At 40.6% G+C, this 15,061-nt stretch overlaps 1 protein-coding gene across 1 annotated transcript in view; it reads left to right on the forward strand.

Moving 5' to 3' along the window:
- The window catches only part of SEMA5A (semaphorin 5A), a 505,802-nt gene extending 493,282 nt beyond the window's left edge, over nt 1–12,520 (forward strand). The window contains exons 22-23 of the mRNA XM_055246035.2: nt 2,960–3,171; nt 4,523–12,520. Of these exons, the coding sequence (XP_055102010.1) occupies nt 2,960–3,171; nt 4,523–4,642 (332 nt within the window). The 3' untranslated portion in view covers nt 4,643–12,520. The remainder of the gene's footprint in view (nt 1–2,959; nt 3,172–4,522) is intronic.
- Nucleotides 12,521–15,061: the final 2,541 nt, after the last annotated feature.

A 15,061-nucleotide genomic window follows, 5' to 3' on the forward strand; every position in this document is an offset into this window, starting at 1 on the left:
ATTTAATGGGCACTGCTTTCCCCATGCAGAAAATCAGAAGAAATTTAATTGGCACTACTTTCCCCATGCAGAAAAATGTGCTTCAATTGAAATTTTTCATCTTAGAGAGCTATTTTTAGTTGCATAAGATACAAAGACTATGGAATCATCATAAAGATGTCAGCTGGCCCCAGCCTTTCCCAGGCACCTGCTGGAATGATTCATTTGACCAATGACACAGTATCTGCATATAGAGACTATCATGCATCTTCCCTATGTTATAATGAAACATGAGTTTTCAGTGCGGCAGGAAGTATTTCTGTCGGTACAAGGCATTGACCCTGAGAGTGCTAACAGCTCTCTCAGAGAGAGAAGAAATAAGAACTTGTGTGAAATCAGCTCTTGCTTATCTAAGTATAGCTTCAGTGTTACAGTTAAAGTCCCAGTGGCTGCTGGTGGAATGTCCCCTGGATACTTTATCTGCCTGTCCCAGGTTGGGAGTTCTCCAGCCCTAGAGGCTTCAAGACAGAGTCAGGAAAGGCCAAAGATTCTGAAATCATTGACCAACTAAGCTGGAAGTGAAAAGTTGAGGTGGTTGTCAGAGAGTGAGTGATGCTTGTGGAATGTTCTAGTGCTGTCATTCAGGCTGATCTAGCCCTTAGTGCTGAGTACACTGGGTGCCTGTGCTAGGAACTGCATTATCCACTGGCACTTCAGTGGTCAGGAATGTGTTGTGAGTTTTGCCTGACAGTGAGTCAGAGAGAAGGCAGCCTCCCTTCAGTGTCCATGCACCCGAGGGGGCAGATCCAGCTCCAAAGTCCTGGGATCCTGGAATACATTGTCTGGAGCAGCCAAGGAGCACAGCTTAGAGGGAAAAGTTCAGGGTTTAGGGACAAAGAGAGATATCTGACTTCTGCCATGTATCACAGGTGAGGCCTTGATGGCATCTCCTGACTGTAGGTTCAGATTCCCTGGGGCCTATCAATCAGCCACTGGAGGGTTACATGAGGTTCAGGAAGGACTCAAACAGAGCCCCGTAGACCTAGGCCAGGTGGGCACTCACTGAACAGTGTCCCACCCTTTGACACCAAGTGTTAGAGCCCTATGGGTCAGCACTGGCAGGGTGGAATCCCTTCCAGGTAATGAGGATCATGAGCACAGGGAAGGCTGCTCAGAAAATCGCTGGGGAGGAGACTGGGGTGGTTAAGATGCACCCAGGCTCTGCGTTCAGGGTCAAACCCTCAGGCTCTTCTCATTATCTCCAGAGCCTGAAAGGCCTTGCTATGCAGCCAGGTAGACTTGCCAGCATCACAGTGATGCTCAGCACATACCTCCAATTGTCCTACTGGGTGCACGGTTGACAGGTCAGGGAAAGGTATTAGTGACACTGCCCCTCACCCTGGTGTGTGGAGGAGACACACTGGGGAAAGCTGGTGTCCTCAGGATGTGCTCTGAGCAGGTGACACATAAGGCCAGTACCCCATGGGCAGCAGCCACTTGGTTCTAACAACACAGAGGAAGATAAGGCCCTGTTTTACTTTACCCGATTCTTCTGAAGCCCAGTGATGTGGCACTGACCAGATGCTGCCTTCATTTCTGGAAAGGCTTGAAACTTTAATAGTAGTATTTCACCAACATACACAAGGAATATCTGTTGTCTTTTGTGTTCTCCGACATAACACAGGTCTTGGTCTGGTGCCTTGATATCACTTGAGCCAATCCTATTTTAGAGATATAAGTAAGTCCATGCTGGCAAGTTTTCTGAATGCTTTGTATTCATAACTGCAGGAAAATAATGAGACAGAAGAGATGCCATTAAATAGGAAAACATTAGGGAAAAGAAGGTCATTTCATGACCATTTAAAATATCATATTTTGTTCTGTTCATTTAACACAAATCCCTTATTTCTTTTTAGTAAACCATTTTCTTGACAAGACCTTCAAAATACAACATAAGTGAGAAAAGTGGTACACAGGATAGTATTAACACCACACACACAGCACGCATGTGTGCCGTGTATCTCTGGAAGGGCACAGGAGAAAGTGCTTATAATAGTTACCTCTAGGAAAGGATTTATTTTTCCTGTAGACCCTTTTGCACTTTCTAATGTCTGCATATTCATACTCAATGAAAAGTGTATGTGTTTATGTGAATAGAAAACATTTTAAATCGGATGAAATGGAGAGAGAGCTAAAAGCAGTCTGGCTTGAAGGCGAGCAGTAGATTAGAAAAGTAGCTGCTTCTCCCTTGTTTTCAGGACACAGCCCTGCTGCACAGGGAGGCTCAACCCATCGAGGAGCATGAATAACCTTTTCTGCAGAAACCCTGTACTCCATGGATTAGGCTGCACTTGAAGCAGAACACGATTGTGCAAACTTTTAAATAATAATAAAAAAATGCTTCTGGTAGAGTATTAAAGTTTAACGTCACTCCAAAAGACTGACTATCATCCATAAGAGAATGAACTTAAAATATGCTGTGCTCTGCCGGGCACAGTGGCTCACACCTGTAATCCCAGCACTTTGAGAGGCTGAGGCTGGCAGATCACCTGACGTTGGGAGTTTGAGACTGGCCTGACCAACATGGAGAAACCCCATCTCTATTAAAAAATACAAAATTAGCCGGGCATGGTGGCACATGTCTGTAATCCCAGCTACTTGGGAGGCTGAGGCAGGAGAATCGCTTGAACCCAGGAGGTAGACGTTGTGGTGAGCTGAGATCACGCCATTGCACTCCAGCCTGGGCAACAAGAGTAAAACTCCATTTCAAATATTAATAATAATAATAATCCTGTACTCCCTGTGGAGAAGTTTCTTGATGGCCATGACATTTCCAATGAAAGACTCTTAAGAACGATGATTTCTTTAATTTTGGAATGGGGATGAGGCTTTCCATTTTGACTTTCTCTTTTCATCCTAGTGCTTTGAGTAGCTAGGCGGGATGTTCAAGTGTGGCATCACTTTGCTCATGTCTCCCTAGAGTTCAACATGTTCCACATGATCGCCGTGGGGCTGAGCAGCTCCATCCTCGGCTGCCTCCTCACCCTGCTCGTCTATACCTACTGCCAGCGGTACCAGCAGCAATCCCATGATGCGACTGTCATCCACCCTGTCTCACCTGCCCCCCTTAATACCAGCATAACTAACCACATCAACAAACTGGACAAGTATGACTCGGTGGAGGCCATAAAGGTAAGTAATTTTAATATTTCTGCTAAGTGCCTGGTTTCCCTTAACACTTTAGGGAGTATTTTGATGCCCTTTCTCTGCTGTGGTGGTTTCCTTTGAAACTGAATTTTCTCCCTATGTGACACTAAGAAACATCTTTAGCCCTTACGACTTCAGGTGGCTGGGAGACCTTATGTCCCAGGAGCCACAATGTCCATACTTGTCTCTTAGCCATGTGGCCTCTATTCTCCACCACCTGGATGGAGACACACCAATTGACATTTCCCCTTGGACTCTGCTTAAACCAAGATCCACAAGCCATGAGCATCTCCCCTGACTCAGATGGTAGATCTGGGGAATGAAGCACCAGGAATTAATAACGCGCCCCTCCTAGCCTCTCAGAAACTAGCTCCTAGAGTAGGGAGGAAGCCCGAAGAGGAGCACGAGCTCCTTCCATGAACAACAGCTTTCAAAACAAACATTTGGATCTCAAGAAAGTGGCTCCTCTGAGCATGATTCCAACACATCAGCTTCTCTCTGATCACTGTTACTACGGGCATCAGAAGGTAATTTACCCAGTCTTGTGTTCTCACTGAAGATTCAGCAGCCACTTTTAAGATAATCAGAAACGTTTCTCTCATGAAGATAAAGGACGTTGAAGGCACGGACAGCCGCCCAGTCTTTAATGAATCCTTCTAGAATATTTTTCTGATACTTTGCCCAGACTAACCCTGCACAGATGGCCCTTGGCCACCCTCCTTCATCTTAATCCTCTCAATATATATGTTCTACCTGTCTCAGTTGAAGCTCTTTGAAACTGCAGGTGACTTTAAGGACTATTAATAGAAAATGGCTACAGTTATCACCTTGTAACAAGTTCAGGATGAAAAGCAATTAAGGCATTTGAAACCTGATGCCCTTACTTAAATAAGTTCCATCAAGGTCTTTGATAAATGTCCTCACCCGTGGTCATCTGAAAGCTACTTACATATCTATTCAGTTATATAAATACGAATTTAGTTATATATATTCAGTTACAGTCAAAGTGTCTGTTAATTTCAAATCATTAGAGTTTTAGGTTTTCTAGAGATTTAGATTTAGGTTTTCTTACCTCCTGCTTCTCGTGGTAACTTCATAACTAAAGTTGAAAACTTAACCAGAAGATATCACAAACTGCCAACCTTATTCTGGTAATTAGGCAAGTCCTCCATGAGGCAAATAATCTGGGGAAGCAAATAAATAAGAAAACATATTTTAAAATAATGGAGTCTTAGCGGAGAGCTCAAATTCAACATAATAGTCATCCTTGTTATATTATTTCTGAAATGCTACTCAGCATTCTTTAATCTGTTTCTTTTTTTAATATATTTTCCAGGCACTTAACAAAAACAACTTGATCCTAGAGGAAAGAAACAAATACTTCAACCCACATCTCACTGGGAAGACCTATTCTAATGCCTACTTTACAGATCTCAATAATTATGATGAGTACTAACAGCTCTTATGTTTTTGGCTTCTTGTAAATCCCCAGTTCCTCAAGGCCTGTGCCCCATGACTGCCCATGTTTCTGAGGCTTCAGAGTCGAAGTTTGGATACATTTCAAGTGCATTTCAAGCCACCAGAGTGTCCCATTGCTGCCAAAAATACACGTCTTTAAAAGCAACAAAAATTGAAATAAGACATCGTGAAAATCTTGACCATTGTTGAATGAGCCAGGGTGTGAAGTTTTTAATTGTGTTCATCCTATTTTTCTGACAAGTCCATTGTTTTGTTTTTTGAGCATTATTTTATAAATGTGCCACCCACACTGCAAGGAGTCTTTAGAAATATGAATCTCTTCTTGCTTTGGAGTGTAAATCTTCATGATGTTGTAATTCAAGAAAATAAATAGGCACTTTCTCTGAAAGACCTGCTCCCTCCACAAGAAGTGTGTAGGTCCATACTATTTCATAAAATGAAGAAAAAGAATGTGGCCAAACAATTATTCACCATGGATTGCCCAAATTTCCAAATCTGGATAAAGCTATGGGATTCCTGGAAGCAGCTTGAGTGTTTTCATCTTGCCTGGGAAGCCCAGGAATTCCACGTGGTCCACACCAGCAGAAGTTACAGTAGACTGTGAGGCATCCCACCTTGCTCCTGATGCAGTTTCTGTGCCATTGCTGGTGGAGGCAGCAGAGCAGAGGCGCAGGCACAATGAAGCGTGGATGTATTCTGCAGGTTGCTGCAAAACTCACCTTATTCTGACTTTTGGATTTCATGGCATTCCAGGAAGCTCCTTGCCATGCTGTTGGCCTGGAAGTCCGCCTGTCTGGTCCACAGGGCTGTCCTGAAGAGCCAGTCTGTAAAATAACCAACCACTTATTTAGCGTTTGGATAGACTCCATGCCTCCTCTCTCCCTGCAAAGAAAAATCTTGAACATTTTTGATGTCAATTAGTGAAAGTATTGAAAATACTAAATTATAACTAAAAGCAACTTTTTATGTTATAGAAAATATTGAAAGAACTGATATTAATGATAATTGTTTTATTTTTCATCTCTCTGATATAACCAATGTGTGGCAATTATCCCCTACCAAGAGCATTAATGCCATGTAAAGCTGGCTTTCTGGAGTCCTCCAGGTCCACAGGAAGTGCTACCCCCAGTTTCTGCTGTTACTTGCTGCCTCCAGGCCAGGAGAGCAGGAGATGCTCAGCTCTGGTGCCTTTTCTTTTATTTCAGTGCTGCCTTCCCACCCACCCAGTCCATTCACCCTCACCTCTCCCTGCATGGAGGCAACAGCATTTCAAGATGCACCTTGGGAAGTCAGGATAGCTGGAAGTAAGGATTTTTGGGATCCCTGTGGTCTCTTCACTGATCATCGATAAGCATTTAAGAGTGTGCTAACACCATTCACAGAGGTCCCCGGAAAAAAAATATATACAATTTTCTCACAAACAACCAATAACATAACATATGGCAGTTGGTTGAATAATTATTGAAAAAAAGAACACGATTGAAAAAGTTCATCTGATGCCTCTGAGCATGTGATAAAATCCTGGGTAGACATGGAAACGTGTTCTTACTGACAAATGAACCTTCAGAGCTATGAAAAAAAAATATAGTAGGGGGACTAAGGAACATAGAATTTTATTAGCATATGTGCTTTTACCCTTACTCTTGTTTCCAATTTAAAGAAACAATTTCAGAAAGTGTTAGAGGAATTCTATGTTTAATAATGAATATTGTTGAGTTCAAAATATTCTCATATACCCAAATTTACAGAAATGACACGGTATTGAAATGGCAGGTGGGCTCTGTAAGTTCTTTTGGATTGCAAGTAAATGACATTCAGGGTCTTTGCAGTGGGGACTTCATGTTGCCTCTCACTCATTCCTCATATGTCAGAGTCTTCTGTCTATATGCACATGCATATATGCACATGCACATACTCAGTAGGGGAAATCTAGCCAGATGGTTCTCTAAGTGTTCCTAGGTTGGATTTTCATCAGATATTTCAACTCATCTCATCAGTTTCTTGTAAGAAAAAAACATTCTCACTTTGTAGCACATTTTAGTTATTTTTGAGTCTCTTCTTCTCTAATATTTTGTAAGCTTAAAGGGACATTTTATTTTCCCTGGTAAAGAAGATTCTAATATTTCAAGAATGTTTCACTGGAATTGATGGGAAATGGTTTCTAAATGGCATCAAAACTGGCCTTTAATGAGTCTTTTGCAATGACTTGGGAAAACACCCTCCCTCACTACAGGATCTTCATGTTGTTAATAATATAAACCTTTGAGATTAGCATTGCAAAAGAATCCCATTTTTGTTTCGTACCACACTGTTCAAAGGAAAATTCTTTCTCTCTCTCCCTTTCTCTCTCTCTTTTATTTGACAGAATAGCAAGTGTTTGTTTAGATAATTTCAGGTATATTCTAAGTATTTTACCAGCTGTGGAATAAGTTGTGTCTGTCCATCACTGTGTAGCTACCGTTCACATGGTCTGGCTCTGTACTCCACGCTTATCACGTGAACCCTCACACGTTGGACTTTTGACAGTGCGATCTCTCACCTGTCTTGGAACCTCCTTCATAAAGCCGCTCTTCCTTAGGCCTGGGCTGTTTGGAAGTCCTGGTGAAACTTTGTGGTTCACATTTTAAATTCCTGAATGACCTTTTCATTCTCTCTTTATCTTTGTTTTTGTCCTTCATTCCCTCCTTTTGTTCTTCCTTCCAGCCTTTTCTTCTTTCCTTTCTTCCTATTTTTTTTGGTACAAGTGGAACAAAAAGCAACAAATAGTTTTAAGCTACACCTGTCTGCACCTGATGTAAAATGACATTAATCACTATTTAACTTCTAAAGTTATTTCTGAATACAGTTGGAGATTGGCTGGTTTTCATGAGGAAGCTGGCTTTAGTCTTACATTTAAATTCTTTGAAAGTGACTCCCAGTGCTATTCAGGGTCCTTTCTTGAGGCCAGACTCATCACCATCTAATATTGATTTTACAGTGCACTGACAGTTTACAGGAAGGAGAAGAACAGAATTTCTGCACACTACACAACATGTGGGCTTCCTGTAGCTCCAGGGACATGTGGCTTTGGTGAAACTGGGGTTTTGTAACCTCTGAATGATATGGACTTAGTGAATTCTAAGGAACTCAGGGGGCACGTGGTCAGGCTCCACCGCACAGAAGAGCCACAGTCTCCAGACTCATGGCATTCCCTCCAGAACTCCCCATTCCCCTCTGAGCATATTTCTATGCTGCTGCTTCTTATGACTTAAACGAGGCATCTCAGCTTCTTCATGTTTGTAGGGATGTTTCCCTAAGCCTGTTCAAGTAGGCTCTCACTAGAGTTACCATTCATATTTGAGAAGAAAAGAACATTTAATAAATGTATGTGTTTGTGTGGGGCTGAGGTTCTAAAGTAATTGAAAAGAGATGATAAACATTGAATGAGGGTGAGGGCATCCCTGCTGGGGAGAAACCTCTGTCCCTAGGAAGAGTCCGTTCATGTTCATGTGGTTTGGGATGAACCAGGGGTCTGGCCCCATCGGGTCACAGGTGATGGCAAATAGAAAAGAAGCAAATGGAGGAAACAGTCGGATAAGTAGGTGACGTGAAAGGCGGGACCTGGTCACCCCAGCGAGTGCTATGGACAGTTCCCGGAAATGGTGGCCCACTTCACAGGTCCATGGGTCTGACCCTTGGACTCTGCCAGGATCAACTGCCCAGAGTGCCAGAGTTTTAGCCAAGGATATCCTTACTTCCTTATTTATCTGCAAAAGGATGGAAATTGTGGGAGTCAAAGCCTATTTTGCTGAGTGTTCCCGCTGGAGTCTCTGGTAGAATTAGTGGGTCATGCTGTCAAAATCATGGACAAAGGCTGGGTGCAGTGGCTCATGCCTATAATCCCAGCACTTTGGGAGGCCAAGGTGGGCGGATCACCTGAGCTCAGGAGCTTGAGACCAGCCTGGGCAACATGGCGAAACTCCATCTCTACAAAATATACAAAAAATTAGCCAGCCATCGTGGTGCGCGCCTGTGGTCCCAGTTTCTTTGGAGGCTGAGGCGGAAGGATCATTTGAGCCCTGGAGGTTGAGGTTGCAGTGAGCTGAGACCACGTCATTGCACTCCAGCCTGGGTGACAGAGAGAGACCCTGTCTCAAAAAAAAAAAAAAGAACAAAGTCTTAGCGGGGGTCTCCATGTCCCCAGGTGGCCCTCTAAGGGGATCCATTAGCATATAATTGAATATCAAAGGGAATTTTACCTTAAACATATATCAAGTCTATACTCAGCTAATCATTTCGTCTAAACACAGCCTTATTAGCATTTGAATTTACAAATATTCATTTGCTTATTTGCAGTGTTCCTTTTGCTTTTAGAATAAATCATAAATATTTCCCCAATACTGTCAAGATACTTCTTCATCAACTTTGTCCCTGGGCCATCAGCTTTCTTTAGGGTCCCGGTGTCCTTTACACTTCAATGGGGTTTTCTTTTGTGTGGCGTTGGGGGTAACTCCATTGACCTCAGCATTTCTATCTCAAGAGGTGGCTCTGGAACACAGAACCAGAGGCAACAGGTACTAATGGTTGATAAAATAAACTGCAACTGCATGACCATTTTCCACATGACAGGGCTGTGCTTAAGCCCCACACCTCCAATAATCAATTTCTATGAAGGTATTAATAAACTTAACTATATGCAAATTCTTCGCCACTTATGATATGGTACAAACTGGAGTTTACAGATGGCCTTGGCCATGCCTAGCCCATTTGTTCATCCTAATTTCTTCATCACTTCCTGATGCACTTGGGGAAGCATGTTGACACAACATTACCAATATTTGATTACCTGTGGTTATCTATCTGTAATTACCTATGCTTATGTTGTCAGACACTAGATGCCATTTGAGCCCCTTACTTCTTTGGGCAGTGGGTGAAATGGGAGAACATAGAGAAATGTTCACTTTGACCTAAGAAACGCACAAAAGGGAATGCCATGCACAATGTAAGATAAAATGGGGACAGGGCATCATTGTGAAATTTATTTCTGCTATTTTGCCCTATTGAGGTCATTAATTATAATTGATTTAAAGATTTTTTTTTTAACTCTACAAACACTGAACCAAGGAATTCAGGTTATCTGCTTTGTTAACCTAATAAAGCAAAGGAAAATATGTTGCTTTAATCCTTGCTTGTTAACCTAATAAAGCAAAGGAAAACATGTTGCTTTAATCCTTGCTTCTTTTCTCTTTTGGGAATAGAAAAGGTAAATAAGATGTAATGTTGAACTGCTGGTGGTGATTTCTAAAACGACTCTTTCATACTCCTTTCCTATGGACTTATATTAAAGATGCATTGTACACATTGTTTTATCAGATAGATCAGAGATACACTTAGTGGTCATCTATTGCATTATCAGAAATTTGATATGTTACAGAAGCATGAGGAAGGGAATCCTATTGTCTTTTGAAAATAGAGTTCACATTACAAGTGACATAGGGCATTATCAAAACCAAATTCGGAGCCTGGCACAAAATACATACTTCCTAGTGAAAGCTGTCTCAAAACAGCCTTTCTGATGGGTCATATTAGATCATATCTGCCAACAGAAAGGCAATCAAGCTTACTCCCTGCAATCAGAGTCAATATCAATTCTTGCTCAAGCAAACATGTTTTACTGTGTTGGCGCAATGGCAGGAACTAGTCAAGGGCACTTTCAGATCTGGAAAGAGGAAAGAGGAGGTAGAAAATCACTCTTTTGTGTTTCTTAAACTGTCAATCAAGCAAGAAAATTTATTCCACCCCTTCATATTTGCTCTAAAATCTGGGGCCGGTAGTTCAAATGTGATCTTGTTCTTTCTCAGCCTTTTGGCAATTTAATGCCAAATAGTCCAAATGTTAGACGAATGGCAGTAATAAAATGATTCAAATGTTAGATAAATACAAGCTGAGAGCAAAATCTGGACTCCGAAAAATCGGAACTATTTTATCACGTTGCTAAAATGAGAGCATCATTTTCTCCCCTCTCTGTAAGTGCGGTAGTTTAATTTCCTAGAAAAAGTTGCTAGTGCCTTGTTTAAGATGATCATTTATCATTTCATGTGGATATTATTGGTCCAATTAGAAGGAGAAGATTGATTGGATTTACTTTAAAGAAAATTATTCTCCTATGCCTCTTTGAACTCAGGAATAGAAAATGACCAAGAAGCACATCATCTTCAGATGTGGTTTTTGCCCTCACTGGGGATGTAGAACCAGAATAGGTACAACATATGCTCAGAAGAGAGGTGACCTCTGTATTAGCCTTCTAGAAACATCACTTTAATTTTTACATGTTCCAAAAAAAACATCATAGTATTTGTTCTGTAATAAGAATGTCAACGTGATGCCTATAGAAGTTAGAGGTTTTTGTTTCTGTTTCTCTTCAGGCAAGTCCATAGATTGAGGAAAATCAGACACAGGCTGGTGACAACTGGCATAGACATAGTGAGCATGGAATGAGAACCACCTACAACATTGCCTGATTATTTTTAAGTTCATATCAAAACTGCTTCACAAGTTCACAAAAGTTGTCACTCTTAATTTGGGTTAAGAAAAGTAATAGTATTACCTCTGCTGAAGTTGATTGCTTTTCTCTTTTACCATGACTGTTGGCCAAAAGCAAGCTGATCCTCTGCACTTTGAAACAAAGCACAGTATGAACCTTTAACCCAAGCACTTAGTTTCACCACTGAGATTCTACATCATCTCAAGAAAATGCACAAACTTGGTCCAATGTTGGATTCTTCAAAAGTGCATAGCAAAACTTTTGTGCTATGACGCTTGATGTAACTTTTAAAGATGTTGTCAAATGTTAAATGCCTCATTCTGTGTTAATTTGCTGTTGGCTGTTTTGTGACACAAAATAAACTTATTTGAGATTGTTTCTTTTTCTTTTTTTTTTTTTTTTTGTGAAACTCCTCCAAGCCAATTTCAGCCCTTGGTAAGCTTGCAGACAGTTACTGATCTTAAATTTAATTTTAAAAGACAATGTATCTTAATTATAATTTAGCTTTTTAAAACAATGAGATAGCTTTACATTTCCCCTTTGTTTGAATGAGAAAATGGATCTTGGGTTGCTATGGTAGAACGCTTGTGGATTGCTGGGTCCTTCGTAAGGGGGCCATGGGCACACCACACTTTCTTTCAATCCTTACATTTGAAGGATTGATATTCTTCAAAACCTTCCTGTAAGATGTGCCCAGTAGAAATTTCTAATGGTCATGACTTTTGTCTTTCCTGTCCATCAATTCACTGGTTTTAAATGCTTCCTGAGAGCTGTCTAGGTCTCTATTCCAGATTGTTGCTTAATGACATCTGACAGATACGTTGTTTTCTGAAATCAGCTTAAGACACCAATTGTGGCAACTGGAAGCTCATTACCTGCTGCATTGGATCAACTATGGAAGTCGGAGTAGGGGTGGGCAGAGGTTACCTAACCAGTCAATGGAAGTCAACTCACACCTGCTCCAAGCCTCAGCTTTGAGAAACAAACACATTTATAAGAAAAAATATATAGCTATTATTACAGAAGTGAATATGTTGTGCTCTCTTACTGCTCTTGGTGCATTGACAGTTTCTGTATCTCAACCCTATTCATCTTAATGAAAAAGCATTCTGAAGATCTCTCCTCAGCACTGCTGAGTGTGCAGTCACCCTTTCCTAGCAACCCCCTTCTTACCATCTCTAGCTGCCATTTGTGGGGGGAACAAAACAAGGGAATCCTGATTGTGTACAGTATAAATTGTATTATATTTTTTGTACTTATGTTTTATGTAAATAGTTTGTCTCATTCAATTGTATGTGAGCATTGAAATAAATCCTACCATTTAGGAGACAATTTAGTGGCATTTTTCTTTGTATCGCCTCTGAGTGTGCTGTCTCCCCAGAGGTGCTAAGCAATGGCCACTGCTCAAAGGAGTTTTGTCAGAGTGAAGTGCAGAGCACTTCCTTCTGGGGAAAACTCATAACACTCCTGTTTATCTTCAGGCCTTTTGAATGGTGGCCAGGACAGGACATAAGGATGTATTAAAGCACTTTTAGAAATATTTCCATGGGCAACAGGAAATATGTCACAAGGAAGGCCAATTAGGCTTTCTGTTTACAAAGAGTTGGTATCAGGTTGAGCTGATGAATGATGCACTGAGTTGTATTATACTTACCCTCTCTCCAACACACCCTATTCCATTCTTCTTTGCATAAAACAAGGTTTTTCTTGAATGAATTGCTGTCAGTCAGCATGAACACAAAGATAAGAAGCTTGACCCAGGAAGACCACCCTATTTAGTGAAAGCCATATTTCAATGTTCATGATCCCATTAAAAAAGGAAACAATATACATATGTATGTATGTATATATCTCATATATACACATATATGTATACATAAAAGTATATGTGTATAACTATTTCATATATATTTTTCAGTTGACCAAAAAGCTGAAAAAGCCCACTTAATATGGGGCCAAAAATTAACATAATAAAACTATACAAATACATGAACTAGTGAAGCATGTTATAAAGAGTAAACTGTTTTAACCCCCAAATTATTTTTTCATTAAGCAATGAAAAATTAAAATTTTAAAGCATTACATGAATAACCTATATTTGGCTATTAGTTTAGAAAATGAATGGAATTTACAGTGTCATACCATAATTTTGTTTCTTGCCTTTTTGTTCCTGAACACTTGTAATCTTGGTAATATATATTCTGATATTTAGATGGTCTCACAAAATGCTTGTGTGTCCAGGTCCTCCTCCTTTCATTCACTTGCTTTAAAAAATAAGTTGAAATATGACTTCAGATATCTTTCTGGACCTACTTGAAATATATGAGGTAATTTTTCATTTAAAGTATCTCCTCAAGCCCCATTTGGGAAAAACAGAAGAAAGGATTGAATGTACTGACTGCACAATTATGGATATTTAGTCTAAGAGGAAATTTCCCTTAAAGTAATATGAAACTATTACTTTTCTGAAATTATTCTTGGTTTATTTTTTATAAAGTAGATATGATTTTCTTTATAAAGTCAAAGAGAAAGTGGTGTCAGAGATTGCTTTTGTCACATTATTCTGCTTGGTGTACATCTTTTTTGGAAGGATTTGCAGCTCTTACCATGTCCCTGCAGTCAGACTGAGACCCTGGACTGAAACCACAAGTTCATGTTTGGTTAACATAGATCTGGGTGTTCCAGAGATCTTAAGACTAGAGCTACTAAAAGCATGATGGAGGAAATGAAGCTCAAATATAATTATGTTTAATATAATTCCTCATATAATACATAGAAACTATGAGTTTGAAATAAAATGTAATATTTTGAAAATGAGCCTTATAGGAAACAGAAAACTGCTGAAATATGATTTTTAATTCTTAATCTAAGTGGCCTTGCCTAAATGGCAGAGGGTTGGCTGTTCCTCACAAGGATGGATTCACGGGCCATGTTTCCTTTGGAAGTAATGCATAGGTAGTGAAGACATCTACATTCTATCTCCTGTCCACTCACTTTGCTTCCTCTCTCCTGCCTAGGAATTGCTCTAAGTCACCTCCTGTTTCCTATAGTAGTTGCAAGTTACCTGGTTTCATGGCACTTCTCTCAAAGTCCTGTGCCTCCTGGTGAGAAGAACCCACCCTTCCCTGAGAGAAGGATGCTGGTGGCAGCAACGAGTCTGGAAATCCCCATCAGGGACATACATGGGAGATGACAGTGGAGCAGCCATTTAGAGAGTGGATTCCAGGCAACAGCACAGCTCACAGGGCCTCCTCCACCCAGTACCACAAAACACATCACTCTCCCTTTGGACTAATATATTTGCCCTCCTTTCTCTACTTCCTTTCTAGCTGGAAGTTCCAAGAAAACGTGTTTTGTGAAACAATGGAATTTTCTTGGTCCCTGAATTTATCTTGAGGTGAAATGACAGCAGTTAAATTCCCAGATTTTACAGAGACGAGAAAGATGCCTTGAGGACCCAAACAAGTACAGCCAGGTTCAAACCCAGTGTGGCAAATCCCCACCAAGACTCTTTTCCCTCCAGCCCTGTTCTCAGAAATAATTAAGTAAATTTCAAACTCCTGTCCAAAATCTCGGTGACCTGTTTAATCTCTCTGAGCTCTTTAGAAAGCATTTCACGAAAATACATTTTCCAACTCTCTGTGCTCAAAGACGTGTCCTGACTCCGCATTTAGAGTTCTTTTCACCCCTATTCTAAAATCTGGAGACAATCTAAAAGTAAATAACACAGAACAAGATATTCACATGTTCACAGATAGTTGGAAAAGCTCCAGCATTCCTACACTGTGCTAACAGGCAGGGTTAAAATGAAGGGTGGCATGGTCCATGCCCTTTAAATAGCTATTCTCTCAGCTGCATTGAGTCCTTTACAGA

The sequence above is a fragment of the Symphalangus syndactylus genome, chromosome 16 (genome assembly GCF_028878055.3).
Source record: "Symphalangus syndactylus isolate Jambi chromosome 16, NHGRI_mSymSyn1-v2.1_pri, whole genome shotgun sequence".
Taxonomy (NCBI): domain Eukaryota; kingdom Metazoa; phylum Chordata; class Mammalia; order Primates; family Hylobatidae; genus Symphalangus; species Symphalangus syndactylus.